The following is a 24,349-nucleotide window of genomic DNA, read 5'->3' as shown; positions in this document are numbered from 1 at the left end:
CGCAGGGCTCTGCAAGGAGTGGAAGGTTAGGATTGGGCAGGGAAACGTAGACCTGATGAATGACTCAGGAGCCGACATAGGAGTCACGTGACAAAGGCCACGCCCGGGGAACTGCCTGAATCATGTGACACCCAGGCCGAGGAACGTTTTTCTCACGTGACGGAGGTGCCTCGGGTGGACCAATAAGGATGCGGAGGCCGGGCTGGCTTGGGGGAAGGGGACGGCGCGCGGGAAAAGAACTCAAGTCATCCGTGGTGGCTGCTGGGACTCGCTGTGGGTTCTGATCTGTCCTGGTATGGTTGCAAATTAGGGTCGAGTTCAGTGCTGGTGAGCCATGAAGTGCCTGATCACCGGCGGCAACGTGAAGGGTGAGTTTGGATATGCCTGGCGGCGGGACACATGAGCAAGCCGGAAGAGTTCACCTAATCTTTTTCTGCTCTCCTCCCTCAAGTGCTGGGCAAGGCTGTCCATTCGCTATCCCGAATCGGGGACGAGCTCTATCTAGAACCCTTGAAGGACGGGGTAAGAGGCTGGAATTCAGGAATGGGGGCGGTTCAGTGGGGAGTGGAGAGCTTAGACTTGGCGCTGGCTCTTGATCTTGCATAATGATGGTGGGCAGGTGTTTCGGCGCAGTCGTTTTCCTCTTGGGTTTTTGGGGCATCAGTTTGGGCCTTGTCTTCTGAGACTTCATGCGTGTACAGAGGGCAAGTGCCCTCCCTAAAATGACAGGCAGGGTGGTGCTGGAGTAACTTAGGGGGACAGCAAGCATGGCAGATGTTGGGTCGTGGACGACTGGGAAGTCCACATGCAGGAGGTCGTGCTACACAGAAGAGGGGAGGGGAGTTTCCGTAAGCAATGGAAGAGGTCAGCCACGGGATGAAAAAGCAGGCCATTGGGGTGGGGTGGGCCTGCTGTAGCCCCTAACTCACTGTTTCTGTGTCTCAGCTCTCTCTACGGACTGTGAACTCCTCCCGTTCTGCCTATGCCTGCTTCCTCTTTGCCCCACTCTTCTTCCAGCAGTACCAGGTGGCTTCCCCTGGTCAGGACCTGCTGCGCTGTAAGATCTTGATGAAGGTGAGAACCATCCGAATCGTCTCCACAGCTGTGCCTCTGTGCCACGGTACTCAGTAAATAATCACTATCAGTTAGCCTCATATGGGAGCGAATCCATGCAAAATGCAGTGACAGAAAGATGTCTACACTTTAGAGGGTTGTGAGATCTGTGGAGAGGGTGTTGATATTCAAGTTGGTTAGCAGCCCTTCCTGCAAAGGGAACAGCATGGACAAGGCCTGGAAGTGTGAGACATCCTGCATGTGGTGGAGGCCCCATTTAAAGCTTTGTTGGGCCAGTGATGGACCAGGACCTACATGGGATGTAGAGCTGGTCCATGGAGGCACAGTGCCAGACTGATGTCCTACCCTGCCCAGTCCTTCCTGTCCGTCTTCCGCTCGCTGGCGATGGTGGAGAAGACCGTGGAAAAGTGTTGCATCTCCCTCAGTAGCAGCAACAACTATCTGGTGGTCCAGCTCCACTGCAAGTATGGTGAGCAAGCAGCTGGCTGGCCAAGCGTTCCCTCCGTGGGTGTGGAGGGAAATGAAACGAAGGTTGTCAAGCCCACTGAGACCCTTTCTCCTTATCCAGGGGTCAAGAAAACACACAACCTCTCCTTCCAGGACTGTGAGTCCCTGCAGGCCGTCTTCAACCCATCCTTGTGCCCTCACTTGCTCCGTGCACCAGCGCGGTGAGTACACCTTACTTTAAGGTCACCCTGAGTCTCTTCCATTTTGAGGGATTTTGTCATTCTGGGAATGCACCATTTTCTTTTGTGTTTGTTGGTTTGGTTTTTTCGAGACAGGGTTTCTCTGGCTTCGGAGCCTGTCCTGGAACTAGCTCTTATAGACCAGGCCGGTCTCGAACTCACAGAGATCACCTGCCTCTGCATCCCAAGTGCTGGGATTAAAGTCTTGTGCCACTAACGCCCAACTGAATGCACCATTTTTAACAGGCATGGTTAGCTTATGCCTGTCATCCCATCAGTTCTTTGATGGAGATGAGAGGAGCAGCAGTTTCAAGACCAGTGATTTCTAGACTAGCCTAGATAATATGAGACTGCCTCAAAAAAGGGTGTGTGTGCTAGGGAGATACACAGTCTGATGCGCAAGCATGGAGTCCTGGTTTTGAGTTCCAGAGCTCATAAAAATGTGTGGTGTCCCCTTGTAATTCTAGGGGCCGGGGGGTAGACACTGGATTCCTGGGGCTCACAACTCCAAGCCAGTAAGAGACCCTGTCTCAAATAAAACAAAGTATCAGACCTGAGAAGAACCTGAGGAAGTCTGGCTTCTGCTCATATATGTTCATGCAGAATATACACAAAGGCACCTCTTTGTGAGGTAAACTTGAGGGTTCTGTGCACAGTAGACATTTGGGCCCTTACCTGGCTCTTCAAAATCAGAAGCTGCTACCTCTCCTCATTTCCGCTGACAGTGGGGTCCTGCCTTCTGTATCCCAGAGGCCTGGCTTGGTTCTCTGCCGCTCAGGCACACTTAGACTACTTTTCTAGAGAGTATCTGTGATCTGCCTGTGGATCTCATTTGACATCAATAACCTTAAAGGTCTGTCCTTGACCTGCATCACAGCTCCAAAGCCCTCTGATCTGTTCATTCTTCTGAGAGAGTCCCTTTTCAAGCAGCTGCCTCCTAACTTCTGGGGCTCTGTGTAGACTGAGCCAAAGGAAGAGCCAGGGCAAGGAGGCTGGAGTCTAGGAGAGCTGCTGAGCAATTTACCAGTCAACATCAAGAGTGAGTGCAGGGCAAGGAGGGTGTGGGCTCCAGCAGAGTGAAGATCCCGAAGACGAGCTGGACACTGTTCATCCATCTGGCCCAAGGTCCCATTCATTTCTCAGAGTGACTGAAAGTCCCTTCAGGTCCCATTTGTCAGGTCTGTTTGTAGTGATGAGCTGCTTTTTTTGGAGAGAAAAAGGCACTAGGGGATGTTTCTTACTAAAAATTAGCAATTGGACTTTTGTTGAGAAAGGGTTTCTCTGTGAAACAGCCCTGGCTGTCCTAGAACTCACTCTGTAGACCATACTGGCCTCAAACTCAGAGATCTGCTGCCTCTGCCTCTGCTGGGATTAAAGTTGTGCACCACCACTGCCCCACTCAGCAATTGCAATTTTGCCTTATTTTTTTCCCCTCAATACTGACAACAGAACCTAGGACCTTGTTTGTGCTTGTTAGGTACTCTCTTCCACTGTACTAAATTCCCAGCCCCAACTGCTTCTTCTCACATTGTTTGAAATATAGAAGTCAGTAAGCTGCCTCAGCAGTTAAGGGCATTGCTTTAAGCCTGCAAACTTGAGTTGTCAGGTTTAATACCCTCAGAACCTATGAGGTAGAAGAACTCACTCCAGTGGGTTGTTTGCTGAACTCCACATGTTCCCCAAGGCATCTGAGCTCCTCTTCCCTCCACAGCAATGCATACCCACACAAAATAATTTTAAAAATTCAAATGTAGATGCCAGGTGCTCTTCCCACCTCCCGGTGCTAGGGCTGTAACCCAAAGACTGTACATTCCACTGAGCTATATTTCCAGTTCCCAAAGTTGTCTTGAAGCAAATCTAGGTGTTACTCTTTTTGCAAATGTTCAGCAATATGTATCCTTAGAAGAAGGGAGCCAAGGCTGGCATGGTGGTCCACACCTTTAATCCCATTACTTAGGAGGCAGAGGCAGGTGGATCTCTGAGTTCCAGGCCAACCATAGCTATATAGAGACCCTGTCTCCAAAAAAAAAAAAAAAAAAAAAAAAAAAAAAAAAATCTACCCCTTTTCCATATTTGTGTGTGTACAGGGTGTGGCTATTTTATACAAGCTGCTCTTGAGTTCCTGTGTTCAGTAGCTGGGTTGGTATGGTGGTGCACACCTGTGAGCTCAGCTCTCCAAGAAGAGTCAAGAGGGCAGGTGGATTGTTCCAACTTTGAGGTCAGCAAGGGCTACATGAAGAGAACCTGTTTTTAAACAGCCCATCCGGCCCCTCGAAGTAGCTGCAACTAACAGCTGTGTGCACTACACCCAGCTTTGCATTTCCCCCTTTTGTACTAATGCCCTGCTAGTGGTTTCTTGGTCCTTTAGCCCTTTGTTCCTGCACCATGAGGTGCTGCTGCCCATCCTTCTGCTGTGTCTGGGCAATTATTTTTATGTAGTTTTTGACCAGGCAGGTAACATACCTGACTCACACCACTGCTGTCTCGAGTGGACAAAGCGCTCTGTGCCCATCTTCTGTTTCCTTTGTCACAGGGTTCTGGCAGAGGCTGTTCTGTCCTTTCCCCCTGCACTGACTGAGGTGACACTGGGCATTGACCGTGGCCGACGGGTCATCCTGCGCAGCTACCAGGAGGAGGAGGCAGGTGAGGGAATTAGACCTGCCCCAAGAGGGCACAGAGCTGGGGTGAGGCAAGAACTCAAGGACTTTAACCCCTCTTGTGCCTGCCCTGTAGACAGCACCAACAAAGCCATGGTCACTGAGACTAGCATTGGGGAGGAGGACTTCCAGCAGCTGCATGCCCCTGAAGGGATAGCTGTCACCTTCTGCCTCAAGGAATTTCGGGTGAGTTCACCAGCACCATCTCCTGGCCTTTCAACCTGACACAGGCTCTCACTACCTGCTTCTTCCATCCCAGGGGCTCCTGAGCTTTGCAGAATCAGCAAACTTGCCTCTTACGGTCCACTTTGATGTTCCAGGCAGGTAATTCTGGGCTTGTAGACTGGGGAGGAGGTTGGGCTGTGGGATGCCCAGAACAGAGCAGGATGACCTAGCTCACCTCTATTCCTTTGCCCAGGCCAGTCATCTTTACCATTGAGGATTCTTTGCTGGATAGCCACTTTGTCTTGGCCACACTCTTAGAGCAAGACCCATGTTCCCAGAACCTGTGCTCCCCAAATCCTTGCCAGCCAGTACCTCAGAAGCAGGCTCACAGGTAAGGACCGCCACCCAGCTCTCCCTGTCTCTCTACACCTCAGGCTGAGCCTGCTACTGCTAGCTTCTGCACCTCCCCCAGTACACTCTTATATACACGTTACTTCCTGTCAGGCCCCAGCCTCTACAGGGCTTCCAGCCTTCATGGTCATCTGTACTGAGACCCCTCCCATCCAAAGAGGCATCCCCAAGGTCCTGCTGGCTTCCTTCTCTGGCTGAGGCCTCCCCTTTGAGCCTCCTCCCCGGCTAGGAGGGAAAGGGCTGCTGGGAGGCAGGGAGCTGCCTGGTGCAGGGAAAGCAGGTGGCTGGAAGGGCAGGTGGGTTGGGGAGGATGGGCTCAGTGTAGTGGAAGCAAAGGAAGTTTGGTCTGGCTCGCAGCCCAGCATATCCCTGGGCTCTGGTGCTCTCCAGCTCCTATCCCTTGGGAAGGTGAGGGATTGGGCCCCATGTGGCCCTGTTCACAGAACTTCTTGCTTCCCTCCCCCGCTGAGCTAAGCTGGCTCCCAGGATGCTTCCCTCAGGCCCCTACCTGAACTCTGATCAAAGGGGCTCCAGTTCCACCCCCTCCAGGAAGCTCCCACTTAACCCCTGCATCCTTTCCTCCCAGCCAAATCAGGAAGTAATAAAACCAAAAGCTCACCAGCAGTCTCAAGGCCCTCCTCAGAGTCCTCCAAAGTGGGGCCTGCCTCTGTGTCCCTCTTCCTTCTGATACTGTCTCTGCCTACAGCATACCCCACTTAGATGACTTTACCAATGATGACATCGACTGTTACATGATTGCCATGGAAACCACCGTGGGCAGTGAGGGCTCCCGGGCACAGCCTTCCACTTCCCTCCCACCTGTCTCCCAGCCCTCCCATGACCTTGCCCCCGCCTCAGAAGAAGAGGAGGAAGCTGAGCCCAGTACAGTGCCTGGAACTCCTCCACCCAAGAAGGTAGAAGCTGGAGGTTGGGATAGGAAATGTGAGGTGAGGAAGGGAGCAGCTCTGGAACTCACTGCTTTCTGTTCTCTTCCAGTTTCGTTCACTTTTCTTTGGCTCCATCCTGGCCCCTGTACACTCCCCCCAGGGTCCCAGCCCTGTGCTGGCTGAGGACAGTGATGGTGAAGGCTGAACTTGAAAAACCTGAAGCCTGTGCCCAAAGGACCATGAACCAGAAAGGAGCCCAGCCACTGGCAGGGACTGGAACTTAGTGGGGTAGGCCCCACTTGGCTGTATGCTGCAGTGCTGCCTAGGCAACCATGTTTGGTCTGTTGTATATTATTAACCCAACCTGTATCAATCATGTCTCTTTCTGGTGCCCACCTACCACCTGACAGATTCCTTACCTTTCTTACTGTAGAACCACAGGCCAGGCTCTAGGTATCTAGCCAGAGCTAGAAATTTACCTTCCTCTGGCTTGCCTGCCTCTTAAAAAAAAAGAACAAAACCATACAATCACAGTGCTAATTATCCTCTGCCAATTGTGAACTAACTCGCTGTCAAACCTCTGGGACGGTCTGTGGTTGGTAGGAACGATTTCTCTTTCTTTCCCAATACTTGTGCCTTGGCTTGGTGTCCTAACAGCCTCTAGAACAAGTGTGCCACTGGGGTTGCTCTCAGGTAGCTTTGTGCCAAAGGGCTACTGGCCCACTGTCTGAAACAAGTGAGACAGAGGCCATGCGAGAATCCAGCTTTGACCTTTATTCAATAGACCAGATGGGCCACCCCAGGATCTGGCTGCCAGCCCTGCAAGGCTGGAGACCCACACTCTGATCTGCCATTGCCCTGAGCTGCAGCCTTGGCCCCAGGATTCCACTTGCAGCCACCACAGGTGCTGGTGGGAGGGAGCCCCGGAGGATTAGATGCTGCTATTGATTCATTAAAAAAGAAAGGAAAAGACACTCAATGCTGTGTGTTCCCCATGATGGGTGGGCCTGACTGGCCAGTGTAACCCATGGCAGCATGATTTCTGTACAAATAATCCAACATCTGGGGCAGAAGGGCAGCACATGGAGGCTATTTCTTGGCTTTGGCAGAATTGCGGGGTGGGGTGATGGGACGGCCTCCAGGGTTCAGGCCACTGAACTGCCCATACTTCCCCTTGTTCTTGTCAGCGGGCTTGAGGATCTGAAAGAGAAAAGGTTGGTCAGACTCCTGGTGCTGAGCCAGGCAGCCTGACAGCCTCATCCCTACACCCACCTGGAAGGAGCACATAAGAGTCTCATCCACACTCATCATGGCACCAGCATTGTCAAACTCGCCACAATAGTTAGGAGCTGAGAAGAGTGTCACCAGCTGCCTCTTGGCAAAGAACTCATAGCCATCTTCTACCACCTGGGCAAGGATAGGAACTGTTTGGTCTACAAGTTAAGCAACTGGCCACCCCCAGCCTGCCCCAGAGCCACCAGCCAACCTGATGCGCCCTGCAGATGAGGTCCAAATCATGCTTGTGCAGGAACTTGGCTACCACCTCAGCCCCAAAGGTAAAGGAGACACCACGGTCATTCTCGCCCCAGCCTTGAACATCCTTGTCAGGGTCAGACCACAGGAGATCACACAGTAGGCCCTGGTCAGGTACATCTGTGGGCCGCATAATGCGCCTAATCTGCTCCATGGATTGCAAGTCTGGAGACAGGCCTGGAGAGACGGGTATCATTCCTTAAGGTGTAGCTCTTGGGAATCAGCCCTCCCCTCCCCACCACCAATGGTGGTGGCTCTTTTGGACTCCTAAAGTCCAGGTAGGTAGGATTCCTTAGCTTTTAATAATGCAAACGGCAGATCTCCATGGAGGGAAGGGATTAGTGAGTGCCTACCGGATGCCAAATGCCACTACAGGAAAGAGTGCAGACAAACTGGGGTGTGAGTGACTTCCTACAATGAGTGACATCCAAGATGAGATTCGAGGGTAGCTATTCCAGGAAACTGAAAGGGCACAGGCCCCACAGCCACTCTTACCCCCATGGCAGCAGAAGATCTTCTCATCTACAATGGCTGCAATGGGCAGGCAGTTGAAGCAGTCGGTGAAAGTTTTCCACAGTTTGATGTTGTATCGTCTCTTGCCTGCACAGAAGGAAATGGCTCATAGGGAGGACCACCCACCTCATGGAACCCTCAGGCTACTTTCCTATTACTCCAGGGTATTTTGTGGATTACTCTGGCATAGCTGGGAGAAAAGATTGGAAGGCTTGAGTCCCTGCACTCGCTTGTCCTCATCTACCTTCCAGGGTTCTACATGGGTCCACAGGAACCTGAACTCCAGCCTGGCCCAACCTTGATGTTGGAACCCACTCTGGTCCCATGAATCACACCAAACCAAAAGCAGATCTTGTTTATTATACAGATACCCTAAATGCTTAAGTAAGGGATACAATAGAGGGGGTGTCATCGGGCAGGACTGTGGGGGGACTGTAGGAAATGGGCCATCTTCCACAAACCTCCATTCATGAGGCCCTTCCTGAGTGTCAGGGATGATAGCACATTAGGGGTCTTTTGGCACCAGAACAATATAAGGGGCCCATGAAGAGCAGGGAATGTAGTTCTGGGAAGCCAGCAACATTTAAAGCACTCACATTCATCATAGAAGCCATAGATGCGGTTGATGCTGGCACACTCATGGTTCCCACGAAGCAGAAAGAAATTCTCAGGGTATTTTATCTTATAAGCCAGCAGCAGGCAGATGGTCTCCAAAGACTGCTTGCCACGATCCACATAGTCCCCCAAAAAGAGGTAGTTGCTCTCTGGAGGGAAGCCACCATATTCAAACAGCCGTAGAAGGTCATAGTACTGGCCATGGATGTCACCTAGAAACCAGAAAAGACTAGATAGGTACAAGATCTAAACTTCAGCCTAGGGCCAGCAATGGGCTAAAGGAAGGAGAAAACCAGGTAGTGGGGGCTATTTTCAGGAAGCCAAGGGGTTCTGAGCAAGGGCTCACCACAGATCTTGAGAGGCGCCTCAAGCTCCAGAAGAATAGGCTGGCTCAGGAAAATCTCCCGGGATTTGAGACACAGACCACGGATCTCGTTCTCTGTTAGTTGCACATTCTTTCCAGGCCGTGAGCCCTGCACTGGGTACGGAATGGAGTCTTAGGACCCTGACCTCGCAGACAGGATCGGGGTAGGTGTCATGCCCCCCTCAATTCGGGCAACTGTTGCCAGGGAGCCGCCCCGAAACCTCTGCCTCAGGCCTCCAAAGGCAAGACCCGACCCCGTCAGCCTCCCGGGAGGCCCGAGGGAGACGCCTGTTCTCAGGGCCTTCCTCGCTCCAGGACCTCTTCCCAGCTAGCTTCCCCGGGCCCGGAGCGCGTTCCGAAGCGGAGGCGCGCGGACGGGGAGGTGGCCGTGGCCACGGGACCTCAGGGCCTGTCCCCGCCCAAGCGACGCTGGCCCCCGGGAGCCGCAGGCCCGCCCGCGCGCCACTTCCGGACGGCGAGGGGGCCTGGGCTTGGCGCGCGCGCACCTTCCCTACCCCTGCCCACCTTCCAGCAGGCGCCCGATGATGGAGTCCAGGTTGAGCTTCTCGCTGTCGGACATGGCGGCGCCGCCACTCCGGCCCAGCAGCTCCCCGGGCCCTCTCCTGCCTCCCGCCCTCTCACAGCCTCCTTCCGGCCTGGCTCTCCTTCCGCCCGCCCCAGCCCACCCCCTGCCCGCCGCCCCGCCTCCTGGGCTGCGTGCCGCGCCCGCAGTTTCCTCCTCTCTAGCGCCTCTGCTGGACGAGAAGGGCCCGGAGGGTCTCGGGAGGCCGGGCGGAGCCTGGGGGCGGGGTTTGGTAGGGCGGGGTTGAGTTGGCTCCACCCTGGAGGGATCGCCCTGCCGCGCGTTCATGGCTTTATGGCCGGAAATACTGTGGAAATTGTTTTTCTCTCTCAAAAGTCTCTTCTCACCCCAGCCCTACGTAAAATTGTGGTGAGCACGTTAATCGCTGACTTCTCAAACTAAGGCTTAATGGTGAGAGTGGGCTCCAGACCCGGGCCCTACATTCACCTTATAGCGAAACCCATGGACACCTGCTACTGAACTCTGAGCATGTTTTGGTTCAGGTTACCTTGGTGCCTGCTACGTCAATTTTTTTTTTCTTCCGTGAGTGATGTAATAGTATTGCACCGTGTTCATGTTGTAAGGACTTTGTGGAGTATTCAGACTTTCCTAGCATGTACAAGGCCTTAGGTTCCAACTCCGGTTCTGGAAGAAAAGAAGAAGAAAAAAAAAATGGTACTATTTTTTAAACAGTAAAACATTAAGATAAACATGGTGTCATAAACCTGCAGTTCCAGTGCCTGAAATCCTAGCACTCAGGAGTCTGGAGATAGGAGGATCAAGAAGTTCAAGGTCATGCTCAACTACAGAGAGTTTGTCTTTTGCCTAGACTACATGAGACCCTTGTTCCCAAACAATACTCCTTCACTCCCCCCTCCCAAAAATGGAGGGAAAAGCCAAAACATAAAAGCATAATTCTTATTGAAACCATGAATTGGATTTTATATGCTAGTAACCGCAAAACTGATGGTGGCCTGTCCTATTCATCTCTGGCAAGCCAGGGGACTCATCGTACTCAGCATCCTGTAGATGGGAGGAGTTCGTGGCTAGGGCACTAGGGCGAGCAGGAAGAGCCTCATAGAGAAGGGGGGAGCTCCCCCACCTGGGAGGGGCCCCCAACAGGCTGAAGCTGGCTGAGGAGGAAGTGAGAAGAGGAGGTGAGTGAGGTGCAGCAAGGAGGTGAGCTGGGCTGCTGGGGCTAGGTGCCAGTCCTGGGGCTGGGGCTGTAACTGAGGCTTGGCCTCTGGGCCAAGCCCACTCCCCAGTAAAAGGGGAGGCTTGGTCCCCTGTGGCTGAAGACTGGTGTCTGGAATTCCTGTCTTGCAGCCTGTGACACTGGGGTCCAGGGCACAATGGCCCAGGCCCTGGGGGAGGACCTGGTGCTGCCATCAGAGATACAGGATGATTCTAGCTCTCTAGGGTCTGACTCGGAGCTGAGTGGGTCCAGTCCATATCGCCAGGCTGACCGATATGGCTTCATTGGGGGCAACGCAGCAGAACTGGGGTAAGTAAGGCATGGGTAGGGAGATAGGGTACCGAGACTGGCTGTGGAGACTAGCCCAGAACTCAGCCAGTGTCACTCCTCAAGTCCCAGGAGAGTTCTAAGGGAAGAAGGGAAGTGGAGGCAATGTCCCCTACGTCTTTTTTATCCTCTGGAGGGTCAAATGATCCCTCATAGCTGTACCTTTCTTCTTTTAGTCTCTGGCCCAAGAACTCCAGATGGAAATCCATACCTCTTTTATTATCTTCTTCAGGGTTACCTTACACAGCTAATCAGCCCCAGAGACAGACAGAAACTTGCCTCATATCACTCAGCAGATCAGAAACAGAAGCAGATTCTGGCTTCCAGTCCAGGGCACTGTACCCCAGCAACCCCTGTGAATTGCCTCTGTCTCTGTTGTGGGTGACTGCAAACAGGACCTCTCTCAATACACACCTGCTCACCCCTTCAGTATCTCCTGCTTCTATCCCTGTTGAAGTCAAATACCTCTCCTTTAACTGTGATCACCATTGGCAGCTTCTGGGCCACAGATCCCCTTCCAGGACTCCTCAGTGGTCCCCAGCAGTCCAGAATGGGAAGGTATATGTTCCAAGGAATGCTGTGTTGTGTGCCTCCAGGCCTAGCCAACCCCCTGCAGACCTCATCCGTCAGCGGGAAATGAAATGGGTGGAGATGACCTCACACTGGGAGAAGACCATGTCTCGACGATACAAGAAGGTAAGGAAAGAGGGGTCTATATATACTGGTCCCCATGACTCTTAATCCTCCCTGCCTCTGCCAGCCTAGTGGGACCTTGGCCAATGAAAAGCTGTAAGAGAGGTTGACTTCACATAACCACTGGGTCTCACCCACAGGTAAAGATGCAATGCCGGAAGGGCATCCCCTCAGCCCTGCGGGCCCGGTGTTGGCCCCTGCTGTGCGGGGCCCAGATGTGCCAGAAGAGCAACCCTGGCACCTATCAGGTGAGGGAGTTGGCAGACCTTTCCTTCTCAGAGCTCCTTGCCACCCTGAACCCTCACATCCACCTTCCTACCACCCACAGGAGTTGGCAGTGGCCCCTGGAGACCCACAGTGGATGGAGACCATTGGCAGGGACTTGCACCGCCAGTTTCCTCTGCATGAGATGTTTGTGTCACCCCAGGGACATGGGTACGAGGCCAGGGATACCCAGTGACCCCGAGTCCTCAAGATTTACATCCTTGGTTGAGGGAGACTATGGCCTGGGCAGAGGCCACAGAGGGCAGGGAGGGCTGCCTAGGAGACTAGCCCTAATGAGATCTTCTGGCACAGGCAGAGGGGCCTGCTGCAGGTTCTCAAGGCCTACACCCTGTACCGGCCAGAGCAGGGCTATTGCCAGGCTCAAGGCCCTGTAGCTGCTGTGCTGCTCATGCACCTACCCCCAGAGGTGAGTGACCCTGACCCTGCTCTGGCCCTCCATCCCTGTTGACCTGTGCCCTCTGTGATTCTGAGCTCTTAGGCTTCCAGCTCCAGGTGTACTCAGACCCCAGGAACCTGTGGTCCTTTACTTCCAGGCCCTGTTCTAGTGACCAAAGCCTCAAGTCCACCAGTCTCAGTAACGTTAACATCTATCATCCTTGACTTCTAAACTTGGGACCTTTGATCCTGCTTTTACCCCAGGGATCTAGGAGTCTGGAAATTTTTCACTTTGACATTCTGAGTTCTGTACCATGCCTAGGCTTACCAGGAGCATCTACTCACCATAGCTTTCCCTGTCTTATAATTTGTGACACTGAACTGAGTTGGGAGCACCATGGTCTTGGCCCTGGGGTCAGGGGGACCCCAGGGACCTTAGGATTCTGGAATATAAACTCTGAGAGCTTCCCAGCTTTTTCCTAAAGGGCCTTAGGGCACTCAGATATAGAACCCCAAGCCCGGTGATTTCGAACCCCTCACCCCTCTGAGGGGTGGGAGTGGCATGAATCCATGTCCCTGGGCCTGTTCCCTACCTCTCCTCCCCCTCTATGGACCCGTCCGTAATGAGGATTCACAGGCCTGTGCACTGCCCTCAGGAAGCCTTCTGGTGTTTGGTGCAGATCTGCGAGGTCTACCTCCCTGGCTACTATGGGCCCCACATGGTGAGAGGCTGGGTAGGGGTATGAAAATGGGAAGTGAGGGATCAGAAGACTGGGTTTGGGAGTGGAAGTGTGTATAGCACTGGCCAGCCAGGCTGATGAGGAGCCTGGCTGTAGGAGGCGGTACAACTGGATGCTGAAGTGTTCGTGGCCCTTCTGCGGCGGCTGCTCCCACGTGTGTACAAGCACCTGCAGCAGGTGGGCGTTGGGCCCCTGCTCTACCTGCCCGAGTGGTTCCTGTGCCTCTTCACCCGCTCGCTGCCCTTCCCCACAGTGCTGCGCATCTGGGATGCCTTCCTTAGTGAGGGTGAGTGGGGCCTTGGGGGGCTAGCTCACATTTCTGAGTTTGCTGTGCTTGTCGATCCTGCTCTCAGCCCTTTTGGAGCCTTGTGTCACACAGACCTCAGTGTGTCTGTGGAGAAAACAGCCCACCTCACTGACCACCCAGAGTAATGGACGAGAGAGTAATGAATGTGTCACCAGGGCCACAGTGAGACAGAGGCTGAGTGCAAGGATAAGGGTGTCTCTGACGTGGATGGGGCCTGCGGTCGGTCTGTTAAGCAGTAAGCAGACTGGTCGAGGCACATGTGAGATGTGAGTGGTTCAATATGTGCAAGGCCGAGGCATGGTCCACAGCAATAGGAGATGCTCTTCAGGGCCTTGTGCCCTTGGCTCTTCCTGAGTGGCCCTGCAAGCTGGCTCTGACAGCTAGCTTGTGAAACTTTCATTTTGGTGGGGGTGGGGCTAGGAGGTGACAGTACCCAAATTAAGACGATATTTATAGAATGTCATAAGTGCCATGAAAAAAATAAATCAAGGGATGTGACAGGGTGTCAGGAGAGCAGCAGGAGGTGGTTGCTGTTTTTAAAAATGGCTCTGGCTGCTCTATGAAGGAGGTATTCTGAAAGGCAAGCAGGTGGAGGTTAGAGGCGAAGGAAAGCCACCATAGGCAGGCAGATCAGGTTACAGCCAACTCAGGGGACTCTTGGGAGGAAGGACATGGAGAACTAAGGGTAGGAAAGAGAGTGGTGGGCCCAGGAATGGAAGGGACATCAGAGCAGAGCCAAGTTGGACTCTGGGTCTTAGGGTTCTGCTCTATGATGCCCTATATGTCTAGAGATTTCCCTACAGTCAGGTTCAAGTTTGATCTGGTAGTGTAGTTTGCTCAGTAGCTACATTGGTAGAGTGCTTGCCTAGTATGCAATAAGCCCCTGGTCCAATTTCCAGCACTGTCTAAAACTGGGCATGGGCCAGGCAGCAGTGGTCTGTGCCTTTAACCCCAGCACTCAGGAGGCAGAGGCAAATGAATCTCTGTGAGTTCAAGGCCAGCCTGGTCTATAAAGCAAGTTCCAAGACAGGCTCCAGAGCTATACAGAGAAACACTATCTCAAAAAACAAAAAAAAAAAAAAAAAAAAAAAAAAAAAACCCCAAAACAAAAAACTAGGCATATGCCTATGTATATGCCTGTAATCACTGCACTTGAGAAGCAGTAGCAAGAGAATCAGAAGGTCAAGATCCTCCTTGGCTACACAGTAGTTTAAGGTCAACCTGGGCTACATGAAAATCTATCTGCAGATCTTAAAAACAAAACCATGGCTTAAGTACCCAAAGCACACGGGCACCTCTCCTCTAGCCTCTAACCTCAAGAGGCAGGCTGGTCATGGTGGTTCAGCTGATCCCTATCCCCTGTCCTGGGGACAGGCACTGCATAGATCCCTTTAATAGCAATGGTGACATTGCCGGTGGCAATTGTTCCTTTAGGCAGTTGTCACTAGGTCTCCCTGGCATCCTGTCTGCTCTTAGTGGTTCAGAGGGTGCTAGAAAGGGATTGTGAAGCCCTAGAACTGGCCAAACTTTCTCTCTCTCTCCCTCTCTCTCTCTCCCTCCCTCTCTCCCTCCCCCCTCTCTCTCTCTCTCTCTCTCTCTCTCTCTCTCTCTCTCTCGTGTGTGTGTGTGTGTGTGTGTGTGTGTGTGTGTGTGTTTTCTTGGTCTAGGAAGAAATGAAGTTCTGCCCAGAACCTTCCTAGAGTCAGAAAGTGGCAGGCTCAAGATGGAAAGTCCTTAATAGGCACCAATCCTTGAGAAGACAGGATGCTGAGACTCTGAGAAGGCTTGGCATAAGTTTGTTAGCAGCCCCTGGCTCCTGACTGACTGCCCTGCCTGGAAGTGTCTAGCATCCTGAGAATGGCTTGCCCCCTGCAGGGTCCTGTGCCCTCAAATTGTAGTCTTCCTTCTAGGCATCATAATTCACACTTATAATCCCAGCTCAGAGACCAAGGCAGAGGGGGATTTCTGTGAGTTCAAGGCAAAGATGGGTCACATAGTTCCAGGCTAGCGTGGCCTATAGAGTGAGACTTTATCTCAAGAAAACAAAAAGGCAGATGTGTGGGCTGATGAGATGGTTCAGTGGGTAAGAGGGCTTGCCACCAAGCCTGTTGACTTGAGTTTCATTTCTAGGTCTCACACAGTAGAAGAAAAGAATTGACTTCTTTTCAAGACAGGGTTTCTCTGTATAACCCTTGCTGTCCTGGAAGTCACTCTGTAGACCAGGCTGGCCTCAAACTCAGAGATCTGCCTGCCTCTGCCTCCCAAGTGCTGGGATTAATGGTGTGCACCACCACTTCCTGCTAAGAACTGACTTCTACAAGTTCTTTAACCTCCACACAATGTTATGGCAGTCACACAGTTCACTCACACTCACACACACACACACACACACACACACACACACACACACACACAAGTAAATAAATAGCCAGGTATGGTGGCCCACACCTGTAATTTTAGTATTCAGGAGGTAGAGGCAGGAGAATTGCTGCAAGTTCAAGGCCAGCCTGGGCTACACAGTGAGACCCTGTCTCAACAAAACAAAACAAATTGAGTATGGTAGCCATACATTTAATCCAAGCATTTAGAAAGCAATGGCTGGTGGATCACTGTGAACTGGAGGCTAACCTTGGCTATGTGGCAAGTTCCAGCCAGCCAGAGCTACAAAGTAAGACTGTCTCAAAAAAAAAAAAAAAAAAAAAAAAACCCAAGTACTTGTGGTGTCACATGCCTGTAATCCAGCTCTCTAGAGGAAGAGACAGGAGGCTCAGGTCAAGGTCATCATAGGCAGATGGAGTCCTGGTTACATGAGACCCTATCTCAAAAAAAATAAACAAATTGCAGTCTTTGGCCATTTTCCCTGGCCTGAGTCAGGGGAAGAGCTTCGGTGAGATAGAAGGAACATGTCTGAGGACTGCCTAGCTCAAGAACTGAGGGAGCCAGACTGGCTTCCTGGGAGTGAGCAACTCCCTTCCCTGCAGGGGCCAAGGTACTGTTCCGTGTGGGGCTGACACTGATGCGCCTGGCGCTGGGCACTATAGAACAGCGCACAGCATGCCCTGGGCTCTTGGAGACACTGGGGGCCCTTCGAGCCATCCCCCCCTCCCAGCTGCAGGAAGAGACCTTCATGTCCCAGGTGGGTACCTCTCAGCTAGTCATCCTTTGTGGCCTTGCCCATGCTGCACAGCCAGGAAGCCTGAGCCCAGGTGAGAATAAGGAGCTGTTCCTGTGCTCTGAGCTGCGAGCATGTGAGAACCCTAGGCCTCAGCAAAGCTGTGCCTCAGCCCTCAGCCACTTCCTGGGGTGGTGTACTGCCTACCCCATGGGGACCTCAAGGCTTCCTGCTCCCTGCCACCCCAGTCCAGGCAAAGTCAGCATCAACTGTTCCTCACAGGTTCACAGTGTGGCTCTGTCTGAGCGAGATCTGCAACGGGAAACCAGGATCCAGCTGGCCCATCTGCCCAAGTCATCACCTGGCCCAGCACCTCTGCCACAGGCCCGCCTTCCTGGGGCCCAAGCCATCTTTGAATCCCAGCAGCTGGCAGGGGTTCGAGGAAGCACCAAACCTGAGATACCCCGAATAGTGGTACAGCCTCCAGAGGAGCCTAGGCCACCACGGCGCAAGCCACAGACCCGCGGCAAGACTTTCCATGGGCTCCTGACAAGGTCCCGGGGAACCCCTATCGAGGGCCCCTCTAGGTCCCACCGAGGCTCCGCCTCTTTCCTGGACACCCGTTTCTGAGTGTGCAATGTGCACTTAGTGTCATCATGTCTTAATCATCTCAACAGCCATGCCAGTCCCAGAAATGTGCATTGCACTTCTGAGCTGCGTGACTCTGCTCTGTTCCCATCAAGGACCACCTAGAGGAGGGGAGCAACTCCCCACTTTAAGGACTGTGTCAGGCACAAAGATAAAGGACCGTCACTGAGTGGAGCATGTGGGGAGTGTCCCGTACCTGACATTGCCAGCATCAAAACCAGCACTGAAGGAGTGTGGGGTGAAGCTTCTGACTGGGATAGGTGCCCGTGGGCTTCTTGTTGGGGAACCCCAAATAAAGCCTGACTGAGAAGATACTTGGATAGAGCTGGATAGAATATTCCTCTACTGTCCCCCTGGACTTACTGCCATGTTGGCTCCTGCCCACATTCCCCCTTCCTGTCATGGTCCCACACAGGGACTCACCAAGGCTGCCCATTGACTGCTGGGTAAGGTGTTTACAGGGAAAGGAGCCAGTAATAAACCATCAAGCGGCAGCCTCAGGGCACAGATCAGGCTTCCATATAAGCCAGAGGAAGGCTCCCCAATGATAGCTGGGCCCCAGAGGGAACTCCAGCCTCTCTTTGCCTCCCCGAGATGGCTCAAGCCTCCCTGGGGTGGGGACTCTAAGCCATGTTGGTCTCCCCAGCCATATTCCTGGTCCCATCTGTCAAAGAGAGCAAGAAAAGAACAAAGACCTACTGTGCTCAGGACAAAGAACAAAGGTCCTGCCAGCCTTTGTTCTTCCCTGAGCTCTGGTGTACCCCTTGGGACTGCCACCATGGAAACCCTCTCCCACACTCACTAATTGCCCCTGTGGGTGCCTAGAGTGCCTGGGACATGAGCCATTGTCAAGACAACAGGGCTGGTTGTCTTGTCTCCACAGAGTCCTAGTTGCCCTGGCTCTCTGGCTCCCTGGGTAGCTTCCCAGCCAGGCAGGAGTTGAGGGTTTGGAGGCCCATCTTTCCTTGGAAAACCAGCCACTGTCTGTGGGGGATGCGACAGAAATGAGACTAAGCAGAGTGAACGTAAACAGGGTGATGTTCCACTCAAGGAGAAAGGGACAGTGTTGATTCAGAAGGAGACCAGCAATCCACCCCCACCCCAAACGAAGGAAGAGATAAGCCTTATGAGGCAATGGGCTAAGACCTGGTAATCTTCCATGGCTTAAGAGTGTGTTGTTTCTGTTTTTTTGTTTTTTTGTTTTGTTTTTTTTTTTTAATGAATTTTTCTCCTGTGTAAGATTCAGAGTAGAATGCTGGACAGTGGTGACACATACCTTCATTCCCAGCACTCAGGAGGCAGAGACAGGTAGATCTGGGAGTTCAAGGCCAAACTGGTCTACAGAGTAAATTTCAGGACAGGCTTCAAAGCTACACAGAGAAACCCTGTCTCGGGGAAAAAAAATCAGATTGGAGGTCAATGTGTCCTTGGAGGTATAGTGGCACTATCCTGGTCATGACAAAGTCCCTGGTGTCAGCTCCTTGTAAAACAGTGTTGGAGAAAGAGTAGGTATGCAAATGGGAAGCGGCATACCAGCATACACATGTAGAGGTAATACGTGTGGGTCCCTGGTTAGGGTGGGAGCTCCCCATCAGCTATGCTGGGTCTTGGTGTGGTCCCCTGTTGGAATATGGATCTGCAATGTTCTAGTGATGCCAGATGATACCCATGTATAATCCCAGCACCTGGGAAAGAGGAGGTAAGATCAGGAGTTCAAGGCCAGCTTGGGCTACCTAGTAAGACCCTGTTTCAACCCCACTTGCCTATCCCCTCCCCCCAAAAAACAAGAAAAAAAAGTACCCCAGCCCGGGTGTTGGTGGCACATGTCTTTAATCCCAGCACTCGGGAGGCAGAGGCAGGCAGATCTCTGTGAGTTCGAGGCCAGTCTGGTCTACAGAGCTAGTTCAAGAGAAACCCTGTCTTGAAAAAAACAATACACACACACACACACACAGAAAAAAAATAAAAGAAAGAAAAGTACCCAATATATGTTTTTGTGGTACTTGCTAGGTGTCCAGGCAAGCCTGTCTCCTTTGCATGAATCCTGCTCCAGAGGAAGTAGTTATAGAAGGCCAGCAGACCCTTATCTGTAGTTTTCCTAGGGAAACTGATGCTTGGAAGTAAAGTGAACTTGGCTAAAATAAATCCTTATTATCATTGTCACACCCAAGGTTAAGTTCTACTCTTGGCTTCCCATGAGCCAACATTCCCCCTCCCCAACTCTGGACATCCACTTTGATCTACTCTCCTGGATGGCTGCTGTGTTAAACACCTAGAAAAGCCAGGCTTGCTGGTGCAGGCCTATATTCCCAGCTATATGAGACTGAGGCAAGAGAGTCACAAGTTCAAGTCTTACCAAGTGAGTTCAAGGCCAGCCTGGGTAACTTAGGGAGACTACATCTCAGAAGAAGAAAGTAAATAGAGGGCTGAAAACATTGCCTAGTGGAGGAGTACTTGTCTAGCATGTGTGAGACCTTGGATTCATCCCCACTACAATAAAGTAAAGAAAGAATACTTCTAGGGCCTCCTTCCCTTCCTCTTCCTTACTCTCTAGGGTAAACAGTTTAATTATTATTTTATGTGGGGCTCATAAGGCCATTCCTCAGATTCCCTGCCCAGTGTCTCTGCACAGGTCCTGACAGCCTTTCAGGAGCAAAGGAGGCTAGGAAGGAGGCTGAGCATGCTGTCCAAGGCTGCAGTGGGAGGTAGAGGCAGGTAGGACTACCAGGACATAATCTCAGAGCCTCTAGTCAGTATCCAAGCCCTGACAGTGGGGAATCTTTCACATACCTTAAATCTCAGCTCTCAGAAAGCAGAGGCAGGTGGATCTCTGTGATCCAGCCTGGTCTACAGAGCAATGTTCCAGGATAGCTAGGGCTACACAGAGAAACCCTGTCTCCAAAACAAAACAAACAAAACAACAATAACAAAAAGTGCGGCGCTCAGGCGTGCAACCCATGTGCTCCTTTCCCTCTACAGTTCAGCTCTTCTAGGGGACCATGGGGGTGGGACACCCTTTGCAGCTACGAGCTGAGACAGCCTCCCTAGCAGTGGCTTACTGGACACAGACTCTAGAAGTAGATGCTTTCCAACAGGCCCCTCGCTGGGGCACAGTCACTGTCCTTCCTCTGGGAAGCATTCTCTGGTCCTGTTGCCAGCCATCTCCATGGCAACCCTGAGAAGTCAGAGAAGACAAATAGGTTCCTCCTTGTGCAAGCACAGTTCTTTTGTTGTGTGATGGCTTCTCACTATTTAACCTTGTCTGGCCTGGAGCTCACTATGTAGACCAGGCTGTCCTCAAACTCACAGAAATCTAAAGGTCTCTGTCTCTGTTGGGATCAAAGGCATGTGTCACTATGCCCAGCTTTAATGTAAATGCTTGTAATCACACATTCTGATGAGCCTTCTTTCACAAAGCAGTTGACAAAGCAGTTCCAATCCTTCCAACACTTCTGCATTAGCTGGGAAAGGACATCCTACTCCAGGCAACGTGGACCCATGCAATCCTGTCAGGATATGTTGTGTGAGACAGTGGCAATGACTCCTCAACCAGGTGATTTTATGCATGGAGCAACTGAGCAGCCATTTCCTAGGAACCTAGTGGCTCCTTTAAAAACTGTCTGGTGTGGTGGTGCACGCCTTTCATCGCAGTACTCAGGAGACAGAGGAAGGCAGATCTCTGTGAGTTCAAGGCCAGTCTGGTCTACAGAGTGAGTTCAAGGCCAGTCTGGTCTACAGAGTGCATTCCAGGACAGCCAGGGCTACACAGCAAAACCCTGTCTCAACCCTCCAAACAAACAAACAAAACAAAAAACTGTCTGGAAATGGGTTGAGTCAGGAAGCACACCTAAGGTGTTCAACCTGTGGAGACACGCTGGGATGACACCTAGAGGTGTCTGTCAACCTGTATTGTCACAAAAGATATGAACTGGGACAGGAGCAGGGCTCACAGGTGAGTGGAAGGCCAAGTGAATCCACACCCTAGGATGGGGGCTGGGGAAAACTCCTGATCTCCATCTTGTACTTTCACCCACTACAAGTCTCCTATCCCCATAGACTCCCAGGTTCAGAGCTGAGATTTGAACCTCCTGTCAAGTTCTTGAATAGGAAAGACTTTCAGGATCTTTATGAGCCTCAGTTTTTCCCCCTACAGATAATGGGCAGATTACCACTCCCATTCCAGCTTCCCTTCCATAATGACATAATGGCAAAATTATGTTTTCTTACTCTATCCTAACCCTGCCCAGCTTAGCCTTGGGTGACATTACCTCTTCCCTGGCAAAGACATCGAGAGAGCTCCTCCCCATGTCTGACCCACATCTCAATGCCCTAAGCCCAGAGTGGTTACCCAACTTGGATTGGTCACCCTTTCATAACTCTTGAGACAGAGATTTCCCTGAAATAATATGATTTATTGAACTATCACAATGATACTGGCCAGAATACTGGAGCAGTTCTGAGGCTGCCCAGCAGCATGGTTGGATAGCTGCTGGAAAGATGGCTCCAGAATCTACAAAGCCAGACCATCTTTATCATGAAAACTGGGAGAAAGAAAGTATAACTGATTGATGTTGACCATGGATGAAAAGGACTGGGCTAACAGATTGGGCAAAGTTTGGGGTGAGGGAGCTCTAATGCAAAGAGACATAGGCTATCATTTTTAATCGGGTGTATGTGTTTGCGCATGTGCACACTATAACATGTATGTAGATGTCAGAGGACAACTTGCATGAGTTGGCTCAATGGCTTCCAGGTACTGAACTCAGGTTATCACACTTAGCAGCAAGTGTGTTTGTCCACCGAACTATTTTATTAGCCATTTTTGTTTTTCCTGCATGTTTATATGTATACCATTGCTTTACTGATGTCCAAAAAAGGTCAGAAGAGGGTGCTGAATCCTCTAGAACTGGAATTGCAGACAGTTATGTGCTACTGTGTAGATGCTGAGATTTGAACCCCGGTCCTAAGGCAGAAAAGTGGGTGCTCTTTTAACTACTAAGCCATACACTGAGTCATCTCTTTGACATCTAGCTTTTAACATGCTAAGGCATCTGAGGCTGCCTTGAACTTCTAACTCTTTGTTTTGTTTTTGTTTTTCCAGACAGGGTTTCTCTTTATTGTTTTGGAGCCTGTCTTGGAACTAGTTCTGTAGGCCAGACTGGCCTCGAACTTACAGAGATCCACCTGCCTCTGCCTCCCAAGTTCTCGGATTAAAGGCATGTGCCACCAATGCCCAGCTTGAACTTTTAACTCTTGTTCCTGTCTCCATCTTTCAAGTGCTGAGATTGTAGGTGTGTACACAATACTTGGCTATTTTCCCTTTCTCTCTTTCTATTTTAGGCAAGATATTCATAGGTAGCCTAAGATCAGCTGAAATTTGCTGTAGACAAAGCTGGCTACAAGCATGATGATTCTCCTGCCTCAGCCTCCTAAGTACTAGGATTACAGGTGAATGCCACCAGACCTGGCTGGTTTTGTTTTATCGAGACAGGATCTTATTTGTTTGTGATTTGAAACAAAATCTCATGTCATCCAGACTGGCCTTAAAATTCATATGTAACCTAAAATAATCTTGAACTCCTGATCCTCCTACCTCCACCTCTGGATGCTTGGATTACATGTGTGGGTCAACATGCCTCCTTCAAGTCAGGGTCTTTCTATATTGCCCAGGCTAGCCTTAAACTCACCATTTTCCAGCCTCAGCCTCCTGATTGCTGGGATTGCCACACCCAGCTATAGTGTCTTTGTCTTGTTGGGTTTTTGTCATTTGCTTGTTTTTAGAGACGGGTTTTTTGTCTGTGTAACCCTGGCTGTACTGGAACTCACTATGTAAATCAGGCTGGCCTCAAACTCAGAGATCCACCTGTCTCTGCTTTCCATGTTCTTGGATTAAAGGTGTGTGCCACCATTGTGTAGCTGTCTTGTTTTGTTTGAGGTAGTGAAGTTGAACCCAGTCCTTACTAGCACCAAGCAAGCTCTGCTACTTCTTTCTGATTTTTCATTTTGAGACAAGGTCTTATAAAGTGACCCAAGCTGACCTAGAGCTTGATTTGTAGCCCAGTCGGGTATGAACTTATCATCCTCCTGCTTCAAACTTTCAAGTATCTGGGATGACAGACTTGTGATATCAGGCCCAGCTTAGTATTACTTTGATTTTTTTGAGGTGGTGTTCCACTAAGTAGCCAAGGTTAGCCTGTAAGTTACAACAATTTTCCTTCCTTCCCAGTGCTGGGATTTACAAACTGCTGCATCATCATGCCCAGCAATATAATATTGCTGCTTCTTCTCCTTCTTCTGTTGTCTAGACAGGGCTTCTCTGTGTATCCCTGGCTGTCCTGGAACTAACAGAGATCCCCCTGCCTCTGTCTCCCAAGTGCTGGGATTAAAGGTGCGTGCCACCATCACTGGGCTGCAATATTACCTTTTTATTTCTTTTTTCTTTCTTTTTTTTTTTTGGTTTTGGTTTTGGTTTTTCCAGATAGGGTTTCTCTGTATTGCTTTGGAGCCTGTCCTGTCCTGTAGACCAGGCTGGCCTCGAACTCACAGAAATCTGCCTGTCTCTGCCTCCCGAGTGCTGGGATTAAAGGCATGCGCCACTAGCACTGGCTACAATATTACTTCTTAACTGGTTGGATTGTAAAAATAATGGCACACCCTAATGGTTCAACTCCTGGAGTGTGGACTAATTTTTCAATTAATAGGAAGCTGCTAGTTGGTTTGCTTCTGTTATTTCTCCCACCTCCCACCATTTGTAAATAAATTTAAGACATTTTCACCTGCTAGGCAAACACAAGTGGTCTAATGCCCAGCTGGGCATGCCAGGGGTGGGGCAGCACCACACTGTTCCTTGAGCAGCATGAGCACATTGGAACACAGGAAAGATCCCAGTTAGCTGGCTTCTTACTAGCTGTGTGACCTTGGACAGATCACACTGCCTTTCTGTGAGCCTCACTTCCCTACGCATAGTCATAACAGCTTTCACAAAGTGAAGAACTGAGATACTGCATGCTCTCATAAGCACTTGCAGGCCAGGCAGTGGTGTCTAATGCCTGCAATCCCAGCACTCCGGAAGCAGAGGCGGGCTGATCTCTATGAGTTCTAGGCCAGCCCAGCCTGGTCTACAGAGTGAGTTCCAGGACAGCCAGGACTATACAGAGAAATTCTGTCTTGAACAAAAAA

The 24,349-nt window shown here is 51.2% G+C and overlaps 3 protein-coding genes across 4 annotated transcripts; 2 read left to right on the top strand and 1 right to left on the bottom strand.

Moving 5' to 3' along the window:
* Positions 1 to 165: 165 nt before the first annotated feature.
* Rad9a (RAD9 checkpoint clamp component A) lies at positions 166 to 6,850 on the top strand. Of its 2 annotated transcripts, XM_051193561.1 has the most exons (11): positions 166 to 368; positions 452 to 522; positions 946 to 1,074; positions 1,429 to 1,543; positions 1,643 to 1,742; positions 4,294 to 4,403; positions 4,494 to 4,603; positions 4,677 to 4,741; positions 4,836 to 4,973; positions 5,700 to 5,907; positions 5,990 to 6,850. In XM_051193561.1, the coding sequence occupies exons 1-11, from the start codon at positions 335 to 337 to the stop codon at positions 6,083 to 6,085; spliced, it is 1,176 nt and encodes a 391-aa protein (XP_051049518.1). In that variant the 5' UTR covers positions 166 to 334; the 3' UTR covers positions 6,086 to 6,850. The 2 variants fall into 2 exon arrangements, with proteins under 2 accessions (XP_051049518.1, XP_051049519.1); XM_051193562.1 differs by lacking the exons at positions 166 to 368; positions 452 to 522 and having other exon boundaries at positions 945 to 1,074; positions 1,380 to 1,543.
* Positions 6,635 to 9,599, bottom strand: Ppp1ca (protein phosphatase 1 catalytic subunit alpha). Its single transcript, XM_051193563.1, has 7 exons — positions 9,431 to 9,599; positions 8,888 to 9,019; positions 8,523 to 8,753; positions 7,909 to 8,013; positions 7,367 to 7,590; positions 7,153 to 7,287; positions 6,635 to 7,080 (listed from the first exon to the last, which is right to left on the bottom strand). The coding sequence occupies exons 1-7, from the start codon at positions 9,483 to 9,485 to the stop codon at positions 6,970 to 6,972; spliced, it is 993 nt and encodes a 330-aa protein (XP_051049520.1). The 5' UTR covers positions 9,486 to 9,599; the 3' UTR covers positions 6,635 to 6,969.
* Positions 9,600 to 10,612: 1,013 nt separating this feature from the next.
* Tbc1d10c (TBC1 domain family member 10C) lies at positions 10,613 to 17,484 on the top strand. Its single transcript, XM_051193560.1, has 10 exons — positions 10,613 to 10,667; positions 10,815 to 10,992; positions 11,607 to 11,706; positions 11,844 to 11,951; positions 12,032 to 12,138; positions 12,280 to 12,394; positions 13,020 to 13,085; positions 13,200 to 13,389; positions 16,392 to 16,546; positions 16,805 to 17,484. The coding sequence occupies exons 2-10, from the start codon at positions 10,841 to 10,843 to the stop codon at positions 17,150 to 17,152; spliced, it is 1,341 nt and encodes a 446-aa protein (XP_051049517.1). The 5' UTR covers positions 10,613 to 10,667; positions 10,815 to 10,840; the 3' UTR covers positions 17,153 to 17,484.
* Positions 17,485 to 24,349: the final 6,865 nt, after the last annotated feature.

Source organism: Phodopus roborovskii, unplaced genomic scaffold (assembly GCF_943737965.1).
Source record: "Phodopus roborovskii unplaced genomic scaffold, PHOROB, whole genome shotgun sequence".
Lineage (NCBI taxonomy): Eukaryota > Metazoa > Chordata > Mammalia > Rodentia > Cricetidae > Phodopus > Phodopus roborovskii.
The sequence above is the reverse complement of the archived record's forward strand: the minus strand, read 5'-3'. Positions and strand labels throughout refer to the sequence as shown.

What these genes read in the sequence shown, in the direction of transcription:
- Tbc1d10c (XM_051193560.1), top strand. Translation starts at nt 10,841, where the DNA reads ATGGCCCAGGCCCTGGGGGAGGACCTGGTGCTGCCATCAGAGATACAG. An exon ending in GGCAACGCAGCAGAACTGGG is followed by an intron (nt 10,993 to 11,606) that starts GTAAGTAAGGCA and finishes GTGTGCCTCCAG; the next exon opens with GCCTAGCCAACCCCCTGCAG. An exon ending in AAGAGACCTTCATGTCCCAG is followed by an intron (nt 16,547 to 16,804) that starts GTGGGTACCTCT and finishes TGTTCCTCACAG; the next exon opens with GTTCACAGTGTGGCTCTGTC.
- Rad9a (XM_051193561.1), top strand. Translation starts at nt 335, where the DNA reads ATGAAGTGCCTGATCACCGGCGGCAACGTGAAGG. An exon ending in CACCGGCGGCAACGTGAAGG is followed by an intron (nt 369 to 451) that starts GTGAGTTTGGAT and finishes TCCTCCCTCAAG; the next exon opens with TGCTGGGCAAGGCTGTCCAT. An exon ending in TTGCTCCGTGCACCAGCGCG is followed by an intron (nt 1,743 to 4,293) that starts GTGAGTACACCT and finishes CCTTTGTCACAG; the next exon opens with GGTTCTGGCAGAGGCTGTTC.
- Ppp1ca (XM_051193563.1), bottom strand. Translation starts at nt 9,485, where the DNA reads ATGTCCGACAGCGAGAAGCTCAACCTGGACTCCATCATCGGGCGCCTG. An exon ending in CTATGGCTTCTATGATGAAT is followed by an intron (nt 8,014 to 8,522) that starts GTGAGTGCTTTA and finishes CCTTCTGTGCAG; the next exon opens with GCAAGAGACGATACAACATC. An exon ending in GATCTTCTGCTGCCATGGGG is followed by an intron (nt 7,591 to 7,908) that starts GTAAGAGTGGCT and finishes CCGTCTCTCCAG; the next exon opens with GCCTGTCTCCAGACTTGCAA.